The following is a 13,705-nucleotide window of genomic DNA, read 5'->3' as shown; positions in this document are numbered from 1 at the left end:
GTGGACTTCAACTCCCAATGCTTGCTGAGGAATTCTGGGAGTTGAAGTCCACACATCTTAAAGTTACCAAGTTTGCTCCAGATTATCTAATGGTCGTACCTCAACATCCTAGGACAGTGATGGGGAACCGTGATGGGGAACCTCTTAGGCACCGAGTGCCCAAACTGCTCATGTGCATGCCCAACCTGAAAGTTGCGCAGGCATTGGCATGCATGGATGTGTGCAGGCATGCAGGGATGGGCACATACATGGATGTGTGCATGCGCAGGCATGCGCAGCAGAGACCCGAAGACCAGCTGGCCAGTGGGACGCGGGGCATCTCAACAACAGCAGCATGGCAAGAAGTAAAGTTCTGTTTTGTTGTTTGCAGGGAAATAGAAGCTCACGAAAGAAACGCCACGGAGATCTGATCTGGGGCGACAGCATTCATGCCAGCAGAGAGGGCTCTGTGTGCCACCTCTGGCACTCATGCCATGGGTTCGCCATCACGGTCCTAGGAAGTACTTGTCATCGTCCAACCAATTCTGGATCCATGTACAAAAACCTGTTGTGTACTTCAGCCCTAGCAGTGGAAACAATGCAAGAATCATCTCAGAAGACTAATGCCTGATGTATTTTCCTAGAGACGTGGCTGCCAAGGGAAACAGATGTCTCCCCTGTCCTCTGCTGGGAGGAGAATAGAGTAGAAGGAAACAGGCAGAGATACTGAATACAGATTTATATGTGCCATATGGCTAGACTAGTCTGCACCTTATCTTGACACCTCAAGAACAGTGCAGTGTCCTCCTTTAAGAGTTAAAGCAAAGTTTAACCCTATCTCACCTCATCCCCACAATCCAAGGCTGAATTGGCTTTTGGGCACAGAACCAAGACAAACTAGAGAAATCATCTGATACTTTTCATAGGCCAAAAATTTTCTTGGGCCAGTTCAGCTTCTCACCATGGTTCCCATCATCCTAAGTCAAAACTATTTTCCATGGCACCAAGGTTGGAACCAAGGTTAAGCTCTCCTGAAGTCTCCATCCCCTTTCAATCTTCCACAACAGGACTATGATGTAGCTATGACCCAACAACTCCTAAACTGATAAGGAAAAGTCTTCTACAGTGCAGCTCTTGGACATGTAGGGCTCAGAAGTGGGCTGCCAATTTTTTTTACTACTGGTTCGGGTTCGATCCCGCGCATGCGAAGCATCCGGGTGGGTGGGCGGAGCCTCCTGCTGCCGCTACTACCGGTTCAGCAGATCCGGGCCAAACTAGGAGCAACCCACCTCTGGTGGGGCTCAAGCCCTGCATTTTCTCCATGCAAAGCACGTACAGAACCACTGAGGGTTGGCTTCTCTCAAAAAAAGCACTGGCTAGAGACGTAATGGCGAACCTATGGCAAGTGTGTCACAGGTGGCACGCAGAGTCCTCTCTGCAGGCAGGCCAGCCATTGCCCAGCCCAGCTCCATCGCACATGTGTGTGCGTCTCTGCTGGACAGCTGGTATTCGGGTCTCTGCCGCACATGCATTTGGCCTTCACCGATCTCTGCAGATGGGGGAAGGAATGGGAGGCAGGAATGGAGGAGAAAGACTGGGCGCACTGGGGAGAAACTGCAGAGATCACGAGGGTCGTCATCCCCGTGCCCCATTTTGGGCTTGAAAAGCCTCCTGCTGGAAGCTAAAACAGGGGGCGGGGCCCATGCACTGGGGGGGGGGTGCGCAGGGAATGCAGGCACATGTGTGGGGGGGGCACTCGCATTGCATTTTGGGGATAGGGACACACACATGTGCATTCGTGGGGGTGCACACGTACTTTGGGCACTTGGCACCAAAAAGGTTAACCATCACTGGGCTAGAGTTCTTTTAATGCTGGGGTGTTTTTTTCCCCTAACAGGAACGGGATATTGTAAAGTCATGGAAAGAGGTTTGTGGGCCTCAGCCATTTGCTCTCAGCGGTATCCAGACATCAGGGAGAGGCTCTCATTTCAGAGATTCTGAGCATTTTCAGATGGCAAGCCTTCACCACTCCTGTCAGGGTTATAAAGGAGGGATTGTTGTCCAATGGCACATACGCAGACCCACGGAACTGCCTGAGCTGTGTAAACAGGGCTAATTTGGGTGAGTTTGGGAGGGAGAGATCGGGGAAGGAAAAACACAGGGGAGCTGGAAACCTGGGCAAATAAGGCAGGGAGGGGGAAGGAGAGAATTTGGCATGAAGGCACTAAGACCAAGCAGGTCACGATTCGGAGCCTGATCTGCTGGAGAAGCTCTGCAGAAATCTCTTTTGCCAAGAATGAAAAGCACGTAGGAATCCTGCCAGAAGCTCCTCCTCTGTAGCTCTGGTGTGCAGTACTGCAGAGGAGAAAACTCCCCCCCCCCCCGTGGGTGGATCGTGCCCTTAGCAAACAAATGGAGGGTGAAAGAACAAACAAGGCTTACAAGGCAACCAATAGCTTGCTGAGAGCTTTAAAGGGGAAAATTGACAGATAAAAGGATCCAGGGGCTTAAGGGTCAAAGGGCAAGAGCAAAGGTCAGTTGAATGCTGGTTTACAAAGCCACTCTCAATGGACCTTTGAGAATGCGTGACAAAAAGGGGACACATTCTACCACTCCTTCTGGACCAGAGGAACAATACTGTGAAGTTAAGGGGGGGGGGGGGGGAATGGAGACCAAAATTTGCCACCATACCCTGATAGAAAACATTATGATCCCTGGTTACCAATTCCCCTCCTGCATCTTCTATTGCAAATGTGTCTTCTGGTAACTGCTTCCCTTCGTTCAACATACAAAGAGCCTCACGTTGGTCAGACCAAAGTATTGCTTGTTCCTGATTGCAGTCCGGTTAATACCAGCCAGATTCAAGGGGAACCCACCAACAGGGCCCTAACTCTGGAGTTAAAATATAACCACCCTGATCAGAAGCTAGTGATAAACTCCAGGAATGTGTCTAACCCTCTTTTGAAACAATGCACGTTTGGCAAAAATTCACTGAGATGCAGCAAAATGTTTTCTTTAACCGTAGAGTTTGAGAAGTATGTTTGTCCCTCTTCCACTATTCAGCTCTGCTGGATGACCTGAGATGGGGCTACAAATAAGCATCTCCTCTTTCGCTTTTCCATAAGCCTACATTTACCGTAGATGCTTATCATGCATCATTGTTAATTCTCCTTCCAAACCAGAGAGACAGGCTATTGTACCAGGATCACATGCAACCTCAAACCCTTTGTCCGTTGCACTGAAAAAATTCACTTTTCTGCCAATTTGAGATAGGAAACATAAAAACCATTAGAGCAGATCTAAAATGAACATAATGTTGAAAACAAGCTTTCCTGTATACATCCCCCCATTTAAAAAAAAACTCTAAAAGGAAAGGCAATTCCACACACAGAGAGAACGCAATTCACTTTTCTATCTGCCTTTGCTTCTCTAAGATCTGTTGAAAACAAACTGTTTTCCCATCATTGCTTTAAAAACTCAGAAATCCCAAAGTCTTTCCTCGTGGACTGGCATTCATTTCGTGGATCATTTTTTGCCCTTTGTCACGTCTTTTCTGTTTGGACTGCAGTGGCCTGATTCAGTGGTAAGTTGCCATTTTTTTACAAAGCATGTGATGCTTCTGCGTATGCCCAGAAGTGTCAGGGCAGGTGGGTGGAGCCTCCTGCTACCGATCTGGACCAAACTGGGAGCAACCCACCTCTGGTCTGATGGCACCACAGATAGAAGTGGGCTGCTGGGGGTTCACAGGGGTTCAGGAGAACCTCTAGCTAAGATTCTGTGCAGTTCAGAAAACTCCCAAATCCCACTCTTGGCCGGCCCCTCCCACCCCATTCCTCCCAGGAGTCCCCACGCGGCCTGTTTTGGATGCAGGAAAGTGCAGGGTGCATGCAGAGGCCTAGGGAGGGTGAAAAATGGGCCTATCCATTCAGAAGTTCAGGAAGGCTGGAAACAGGCCTGTTTCCATCCTCCAGAGGATCTCCGGAGCCTGGGGAGACCGTTTTCGCCCTCCTGGAGGCCCGAGGAAAGCCCTCCCCCGCCATGGTGCAGGAGGCTGACTAGACCACACCCACCATGGCCACGCCACCCAGCAACGGGGCACAGAAACCCTTGCTGAAATTTTGAAGCCCAATCCTGAGTCCACAGACCTATATAATGGCATTACATCATTATGACTACCATTTGTATTTATTTATTTGGGGATTTTTTATTATCTTAATTTTTTAAAATTTTTGCAAAATGTTACAATCACCTGTCATTGTGAGCCAGTCAGTTGGTTGAGTTGGGTAACTATAGAATTGAATGAATGAATGAATGAATGAATGAGTTAGTGAATGAAAGAAAGAAATAATGAATGAATGAATGAAAGAACAAAATAATGAATGAATGAATGAATGCATGAATGAATGAATGAATGAATGAATGAATGAATGAATGACCAATTTTATTTCCAGCCGCCTCGTCTCAGAGTCACTTCAAACACTCTGACAATGCAAACCTGAAGCTTCTATATGAACTACATAAGCATTTGAATGGCATCAGGGCATCAGGGCTTCTGGGGCTTGAACCTTTACCAAGGCATCTCTTTTCAACACCAAATCTAAAACTGGAATATAGAAAATAAAAATAAAAATGAAGAGTATCCTAAGCAGGTGTAGAATGTCTTTGGAGAGTCTCAGGTATCCAGGTCATGGTTGTCCCAAAGGTGTTTTTTCAAGAGGCAACTGGACTTTCTGGTTTTTCTTTGAAGACGTTTCGCTTCTCATCCAAGAAGCTTTGGGGAAACAAAGCAACCACTTCCGAAGTGCATGGCACAACATAGGAAAACAAACACATCAGGACTAGATTCATCAGTCCACCTGCATTTAAAAGACACAGGCCATTCTTTTGAAGACAACAAAGACCACATTTTGGACAGAGAGGACTGCTGGTTTGTAAGAGGGGTCAAAGAGGCCATCTACTGTATGTCAAAATTGAACAGCCTTCTCTTAAAAGGGGAGGAGGGATACAAGATCATCTATCTCCAATCTACAACACAGTCAACAGTTCCAAGAAAGCTCCACACCCATTTGCACCACTCAGGTTACCCTGATGACACAGGTAAACCTCCAGGTGCAAATGACCAGCTGTCTGCAAGGAGTATAAATCCTTCCATTCTCCACCATCCAGTCAGAGCTGAAGCAACTTCTTGGATGAGAAGTGAAACATCTTCAAACCCACCCCCCAAAAAAAAAGTCCAGTTGCCTCTTGAAAAAGAACCTTTGGGAAAAACAGGTGCAGAGTTCATTTTTCTGGAGAGGGAGGCAGTATTCTCATTAGTGAATCCTATACTCAGAGGCTCAGAGGCTTCTGAAACAGAAAATTTCTTTTGCAAAGACGCTACAGCCTCACCGCCACCTTTTTCTCAAGCCGTGAAACACTATTCCTTGCTTAAAAGCATTTCAGAACATTTATGCACAAAAGGCAACATCGGTCGTGCGTCTGTTGGCATGTATCCACCATGTTTTTGGAGACATGCATTCTCCCCTTTTCACCTTTGGTGAAATTGCTGTAACAGACTTTAGCCAAAACAGTTTGAAGCCTCTAAATAAAGTGTGAAGCAGCTCATAGTGTGATTAATTCAAAATCTCCTTCCAGAACAGTCAGTTCTTTGGAAACTGGAAAGAGAGCACAGAACATCCCATGTTCAAACTCAAAAACTGAAAAGAGATGAATGCAGGGCTTGATCAGAGATAATCCACAGCAACAGATGAGAGCAAAGAAGACGGATTTGAATGCAAAAGGCCCAAGGTTCAATTCTAGCCATTTCAAGTTAGGTCAGGAACAGAGAAGATTCCGTCTGTTGCAGGCATGAAATGCTCTAATCTTCCTTACTGGTTTGGAACTGGGAGCATGCTCGCATGCAGCACTTCTGCACATGCACAGAACCTTCTGCGCATATGCAGAGTGTCCATGATGATGTCTGGGCAGGTGGGCAGAGCCTCCTGCTGTCACCACTACCAGTTCGCCCGAACCGGGGCGAACCAACAGAATACCACCTCTGGTCTGTTGATCTAATCTTGCTTGCAAAATCAGTTATGCAGTCTACTTCCCAAAACACTCACAGCATTGCACATTTCCCTCTGTGTGACCTGATCATTTCCATGTAAGAAGAGGCAATAAGCCATTATTCCCTACTTTCTCTTGCAGCTATGATGAACCTGGTTGCACAACTTACAGCCTCATAGATATGGCTGAACCACTATGCTCAAGAGCCCTAGCCACAATGGTTAAGGGCTAAGGTGGTAGCTGCATTTCAACAACATCTGGAAGGACGTAGCTTCACAAGTTCAGGGATGGAGCTTCTGCAAAGGAGGGAGAACTTTACATCCAAGTTTCCACCCTTGGGTTTTCTCAAGTTTCCCAGAGTGATGGTGACCTAAATGTAGGCACTGAACCAGAATCAGTTTATCACTTACAAGACTTTTTATTTCTTCTCCTTGGGTGTTTTCCAGGTACCATGTTTGTTTCCCAATCCACTTGAGATAGAGGAATGAGAACTAGCCTTAAACTACAGAGGGACATGGTATAAGGAGCTGAAAGGCAAGTTGATAAGAACTGCATTTACCTACAGTACTAATTATGGGAACCAATACAGATCTTAAAAAAAAACCAGGCCTTTTCAGATGTTTCTCTACATTTTAAAAGCAAAGCCAACTCTCCATGGATAGGAATAGCTTGGTCTTACTTTCTTTCTCCCTTTTTGAATGTGGGCGAGTCCATGTTGAAAATAAAAAACAACAAAATGCATACCCGTCCCATTATAGGAATGTCATTAGTGTCTCTTTTTTTCCATGTGCTATGGAAAATATGAAATGGGCAATTCCCTGCTGACATACAATTGCATTGTTTGGAGCAATCCACCCACCATCCCCAACTAAAAACATTTAAGGCAGCAAGTTTTAAAAATAGGAAATTATCTTCACTTCCTCCCCCAAAGGGTCGTCTATGCTGGCTGAAAAATATGAGAACAGCCCTATTCTTTTCAGACAAGCATGCATGCCTTTAAGGTCATGAACTAACAAAGACAGGAAAGTCATCCTTACAAGTGAGCTACTACATCTACGAATATGGGAATGATATTTACCCAAAATTAATTTTAACAAATCCTTATTTTATCATAGTTTGTTTAGCCCTGGGCCAGGGGTGGGTTTCAAAAAATTTGGGGGGAGGGGCATGGCTAGATCAGGGGCCATGTGACTGAGTGGGCGTGGCCAACTTGACATCACTCATGCCCACTCAGTCACATGACCCCCCCCTCACCAAGCCATGCCCACTGAAATAGTGGCAAAAAATTTTGACCGAGGAGGGGGGCGGTCTCCAGCCTCGCCGGAGCTAAGGGAGCACCTGAAAACTACCCAGTAAGAAAAAAAGTTTTTGTCCTCCCCAGGAACACTCTGCAGGCTTCAGCAGGGCTGGGGGAAGGGAAAAACGTCCCCGTTTTTGTGGGAAATGGGTGGGAAAATGGGCCGTTTTGGGCAAAAACGAAGGCATTTTTCCCTTTCCCCAGCCCTGCTGAAGCCTGCAGAGTGCTTCTGGAGGCTGGGGGAAAGCAGAAACACCTCCATTTTTGCAAAAAAAATCAGCTCATCTCTGGAACCTCTTTGGGACTGGCATGTGTACACCATTAAAAAAGGGAAAAAATACATTTTTTCAATGAAGATTGTCCTGCACATGTGCAGAACAGAAAATAAAGATGGCGGCACCCAGGATAGAACCGGTATGGTCACATGTCTGGCCAAGTTACTACCTATTCAGCCGAACTGGTAGGAACCCACCTCTGTCCTGGGCCCTCTTCCTTTGAGAGCCATCACCAGAATGCCGCACAAAGCTTAGTGGTCTAAAATAAAGACCTCTTATTTTGAAAATGCTATAAATGCAAACTTTTGCTGCATGAGAACTTCTTTCCATGCTACATGGAAAAATCTGAAAATCTGTTTTTGTGCACAGGTATACTTTGACTAGGCCGCTCAACATCTCCATTTATCAGCCTCAGCTTTAGAAATAGGTTTACACTGAGATCACATTATTTGTCCAGCCAGTTTAATCCTGTCTTAAAGCACTTTTTCAGGATCTTCATTTCCTACAGTAAAATCTTCTATTGACTCTATTGAGACTCTAGAAAGAGTTCAGAGAAGAGCAACAAAGATGATTAGGGGACTGGAGGCTAAAACATATGAAGAACGGTTGCAGGAATTGGGTATGTCTAGTTTAATGGAAAGAAGGACATGGGGAGACATGATAGCAGTGTCATAATATTTGAAGGGCTGCCACAAAGAGGAAGGAGTCAACCTATTTTCCAAAGCATCAGAAGGCAATACAAGAAGCAATGGATGGAAACCAATCAAAGACAGAAGCAACCTAGAACTAAAGAGAAATTTCCTAAGGGTGAGATTAATTAACCAGTGGAATGGCTTGCCTCCAGAAGTTGTAAATGCTCCAACACTGGAAGTTTTTTAGAAGACTTCTTTTGTGAAGAATGTCTGCAATTAAATCAGAGATTTTCAGTATATATAATATATGCTCTTTTTTAAAAAAAAGTCACATCATGGGGCTCACAGCTTTTGAAGTCCCATTCAGGACATTCCATCTTGCTTCTATGGTTTCATCTGGAATTTCAAATGTTCAGGATTATCGATGCAACTTCAAAAGAACTACAAGCTTGCTTGCTTCCTTCCTTCCCTTCCTCGTAAAAAAAATGATTATCAGCTGTTTTCTGGGCCCAGGGATTCTCTACCCCAACAAACTTTTAAGATATGTGGATTTCAACTCCCATAATTCCCCAGGTCAGCATGCTGAGTCCCCATCCTGGCTGGGAAATTCCACCCGTCTTAAAGTTGCTGATGTGGAAAAACACTGATTTAATCCCATACTTGCACAGCCTATTAACATAATACATACAATGTCCTTATCTCATTCCAAGCAAAATTCAAGTGTCTTGTTGGCAAGACAAAGAAATCTATTGACATCAAATTTCTCACTCGATTTCTATCTCAGCCTTTCAGAGGGAGATTCTGGAGACTTGTTCTCTCCGTTCCCCTTTCCCCTTTGCCACTGCCTATCTTACGAGGACACAAGTGTTCTTGTTCAAATGTCCCACGTGACATCAACTTCTAACCTCCTCCCAAATAACAATGGTAACAATCAGCTTTCTATGTCTGATATTTCCCCTCGTTTTTTGAAGGTTTCATAGCATCCTAACAACTCGGCCCAATGGCTACAACATTATCTCTGTTCAGCATGCCATGGACAGACATCACAGGAAAGATATCACAAAGCATCAACTCACCTGTTTGGAGGGTGCAGAGCTGCGGGTGACCTCTTCATAGGCTCCTACATCCTTCCAGGTGACAATGAAGGTATGGTGAGGGACAAAGTTGGTGGCTTTTGGAAATCCAGCTTGGATAAACTGAGCCGCCTGCTCCAGGACTTCTCTGGAATCATCCAGCCGGTAATAGATTTTACCTCGTCCGTGGCTGGTGTCAATGTCTGAGAGAAATGGAGCAATGGCAGGGAAATCTGTAGGGAGGTCATCGTCCACATATTGGGTCTCTCTGGGAAAGTCCTGAGTTGAAATGATCCCATTGGTTCCAACCTGTCACAGCAGTCAATGAAAGTATAGCGAGATAAAATCATGTACACCTTTGAATGGTAAATGAACAATTTGCTCGATCCATTAAATAGCACGTAGATTTATATACCGCTTCCCAGTGCTTTTACAGGCCTCTCTAAGCGGTTTACAGAGTCAGCCTATTGCCCCTAACAATCTGGGTCCTCATTTTACCCACCTCGGAAGGATGGAAGGCTGAGTCAACCATGAGCCTGGTGGGATTTGAACTGCTAAATTGCAGTCAGCCAGCAGTCAGCAGAAGTAGCCTGCAGTACTGCACTCTAACCACTGTGCCACCGAGGCTAAAGAAAGTTATCCCATGCAAGAAGTGTTTTCAAATCAAACAGTGAACAGTGAAAGACTGATTATTCCAACTCTCCAACCCAGTGGTGTTCTAACTGGGCTTTCTCAGAAGATTCCATTAGGAGAACTTTATCAAGAAGATGACTATTAGTGTCCAAACATCATGATCACAGCCAAAAGGGAGCATTAGCTTTGTTTTATGATACTTTTTTCATTTCATATAGAGCAGTTTTTCTCAGATATCCTGGATGATAACCTCCATTACTCCCAACCTGACCTAAGATCAAGAGTGAGGTTGAATGTATCCCTGTCTCACCCCAGAAGAAGTTACAAAATTTCTCATAAAACACAGCAATCATCTGCAACATTTGTTTATGTCCCACCTGCATTGTTTTTATAAATAACTCAAGATGACAAACATATCTAATATTCCTTCCTCCTCCTATTTTCCCCATAACAGCAACTCTGTAAGGTGAGTTGGGCTGAAAAAGAGGGATTGGCTCAAAGCCACCAAGCTGGCTTTCATGTCTAAGGTGGAACCAGAATTCACAGCCTCCTTGTGATTGGCCCAAGGTCACCCAACTGGCTTTCAAGTCTAAAGTAGAACTAGAACTCACACTCTCCTTGTGATTGGACAAGGCACTCATGCCTAAGGAGGGACTAGAACTTACAGCTTCCTGCTTCCTAGCCTGAAGTCTTAACTACAACTTGCACAGCTCTTATCCGAAAACAGCCTTAATATGAGAATTGCCAAACAGGCAGAGGAGAAGCCTTTCATTTTCTGCTCTAGCTGATACAACAAATAATTCTTTAAACTAACTATAACTATTGATGAAATTACCTCCGTGCGATACTATGTGAAATAAGGAGATTGTGCTAATGGGCCATTGTCCCAGAGGGCTTTACCAGCAGTTCACTTTAGCAATAGACAGCAGCCATGAAAACCTGAACTTTATGAATATATGAAAATAATCGATCATTAAATCTTAAACTGGGTTCCCCCAACATACTAGATTAAGCTAACATGAGTGTGATACTCTATGATTCAGCATGGTGTGGGGACCAAGTGATTGTCTTGGTATATTGTGTGACCAGGGCCATTATTCAAGGCATCTTCAGTTTGTTTATGTATTTGTTAGGTAAATAACATGCCTTTTGTCAGGAACTCAAGGCAGTGTGTGTAGTACTCCCTCCTCTCATTTTTCCCACCTCCCAATGAGGTTACGTTAAGGGAGAGTGACTGGCCCAGTTGCCCCCTGACCTTCTGTGGCTAACGGGATTCAAACTTGGCTCTCTCCCCAATGACAGCCCATTGCCTTATAATGCAGAGTTTCTCCACCTCAGCAATTTAAGAAGGGTGGCCTTCAGATTTTTTTATTTATTAAAAACAATTAAAAAGTTTAAAAAAGGGAGGTTTACCTCACACACAAAAGAAGAAGAAGAAGAAGAAGTGTGGAGTTCAACTCCCAGGATTCCCCAGCCAGCATCGCTAAGGCAAAGGAGGTCATAAAACGGGATGTGACTCACTGAACTGCTTTGCTCAGCAACAAAAAAAGTTGGGCTCGATTTGGGGTCATAAGTCAATGACTACCTGTACTTTTCACCTAACACGAACATGGAAGCAATGAGAAGCAGTGTATAAAACAACTCAAGGTTAGACAAAAGTTGTACAAAGTTCTGGTGTAAAAGGGAGGAAGAGAAGATAGTGCTAAAAATGGTTGAAACAAACTTCAGGTGAAACTGGCTGGGGTTTTAGCAAGGGGAGGCTTTGGGGCAGTCTATAATATCCTCCTTGGATTTCCTGACTCAATTCTAGCCTATTGTTTTTTTTCCCCTCCCATCTTTGGAGCTCTCTGTCATCGAAATCTTAACAATACCATAATTGACTTTAAGCCTGAAGCGCAACTAGATGTTTCCTTCCCAATATACCACAAAAGGAAAGCTGGAGAACTTCAGAAATCTATTCATCCTATGAGGGGAAACTGGTTTTTCATACCTTATACAGAGCTGTGTTCCTTGCTTGGTTTTTTATCCGCCCCCCCTCCCCCAATTTACCAGGCAAGGAGCAAAAATTGTAAGCGATAATAATCCAATGTTTCTGGTTGTGCTAAAAAGGCTTGTTCTAAGGCTTTAGAGACCCAGGAATATTGCCAGCCTTCAGGCATCTGAAGCCAACCACGAGACATCTGCCATCATGTGGCAACGTGCGCCAAAATTCAAAGCCAGGGAGACTGGAAGGGATGGCCCAGCCAGCGGCCAGGCTGCTAACTTTTGGGACGCTCTAATTCGCCAACCACGTTGGGCCTCCTAGAAAGAACTTGGCGAGCGTAAAAGAGGAGCTATTGGTGTCAGTTGACTGAGCATCAGACTGGAAAGAAATCTTCCAGCGAAAACAGTGCCTTATTAAGTACCCAGGAAATTCTTGGGCTCGCAGCTCAGGCTGAGCAGAGAAGGCTTGCCTTTAAGGGCACCGCTGGGCTGCCTTGCCCGGGCTGTTCTCTCCCTCGCGCACTCTTGCATGGATCGCACATTTGTTGAGGGAGGGGAGGGGACTGGTTTTTCTTTCTCCCCACCCCCACCCCCAGCCCCGATCCTCCAGATCCCTCCGAGGGCCAGAGGTTGACCCTGCCTGGGCACTTACGTAAAGCTGACTGAAGTGGGTCTCGTAGAAAAGCAGCGGGCTGGGCAAGGGCACGGGCACCGAGGTCTCGTCGTCTCCTTCGGGCAGCTCCTGGTCCCCTGAGGATCCCCCAAAGAGGAAGAGCTGAGAGCGGGGCAGGGCAGCCCCCCAGCCCAACAGCCGCAGCAAGAGCAGAGAGAGGAGCGGAGGTCTCCCGAGCATGCTGGTGCTTGGCCCTTGCGATGGACTTGCTCCTCCCGGGCTGGCGTGGAGTGGGAACCACAAGTCCCAGCCCCGGGAGCCGCCTCCGCATCCCACCCCTGAGTTCCCAGGACTGGCCCTGGGCGGGGCCGGAGGCGTCTCCCGCGCCTCTCCATTGGTTGCCCTCCGCCCGGGCGATGACCAATCCCTCCCAACGAGCAGCTCCCCGCGAACATCTGGATCTCGTTAACCGCTCCTCTGGCACAGCGACGCCTTTCCGAAGGCCCTCTGGAAGTCTCGGAGTTGGGCAACTACTTCAAGGGGTCCCGTTCCTTTGGCGCCTCTGAATTCCGCTTCTCATTGGCTGGACTGCGTCCTAGCCCCTTCCAAAAATAGGCAACCAGACCTGGGCTGCAAAAAAAAAAAAAATCCGTAAGACGACCGACTGGGTGGCCGGAAGCGTTTTTTCTGCACCTCTTTTGCTACGCCCAATGGAACATAAAGAAATCTGCCTTAAAGAGTCAGATTAGCAGAGTTGGAAGGGACCTTATAGGTCGTCTAGTCCAACCCCACCCCAACCTTCCCACCCTCAAGCAGGAGACCCTAACACAATTTCTGACAAATGGCAGTCCAATCTCTTCTTGAAAGTCTCAAGTGATGAAGCTCCCACAACTTCCGAAGGCAACTTCTGTTCCATTGGTTGATTGTCCTGTCAGAAAGTTCCTCCTTATTTCTAGGTTGAGTCTCTCCTTGGTCAGTTTCCATCCATTATTCCTTGTCTGGCCTTCAGGTGCTTTGGAGAATAGCTTGACTCCCTCTTCTTTGTGGCAGCCCCTGAGATATTGGAACACTGCTATCATGTCTCCGCTAGTCCTTCTTTCTCTTAAGCTAGACATACCCAGTTCCTGCAACCGTTCTTCATATGTTTTAGTCTCCAGTCCCCTAATCATCTTTGT

At 46.0% G+C, this 13,705-nt stretch overlaps 1 protein-coding gene across 1 annotated transcript in view; it reads right to left on the bottom strand.

The window, feature by feature from the left end:
• The window catches only part of NID2 (nidogen 2), an 83,350-nt gene extending 70,131 nt beyond the window's left edge, over positions 1-13,219 (bottom strand). Inside the window, exons 1-2 of the mRNA XM_081938657.1 lie at positions 12,570-13,219; positions 9,305-9,610 (exon numbers count right to left, since the gene is read on the bottom strand). Of these exons, the coding sequence (XP_081794783.1) occupies positions 9,305-9,610; positions 12,570-12,770 (507 nt within the window). The 5' untranslated portion in view covers positions 12,771-13,219. The remainder of the gene's footprint in view (positions 1-9,304; positions 9,611-12,569) is intronic.
• Between the last annotated feature and the right edge of the window lie 486 nt (positions 13,220-13,705).

The sequence above is a fragment of the Natrix helvetica genome (assembly GCF_964273705.1).
Source record: "Natrix helvetica genome assembly, chromosome: 1".
NCBI lineage: Eukaryota > Metazoa > Chordata > Lepidosauria > Squamata > Natricidae > Natrix > Natrix helvetica.
This window is presented reverse-complemented; position numbering and strand designations above follow the sequence as displayed.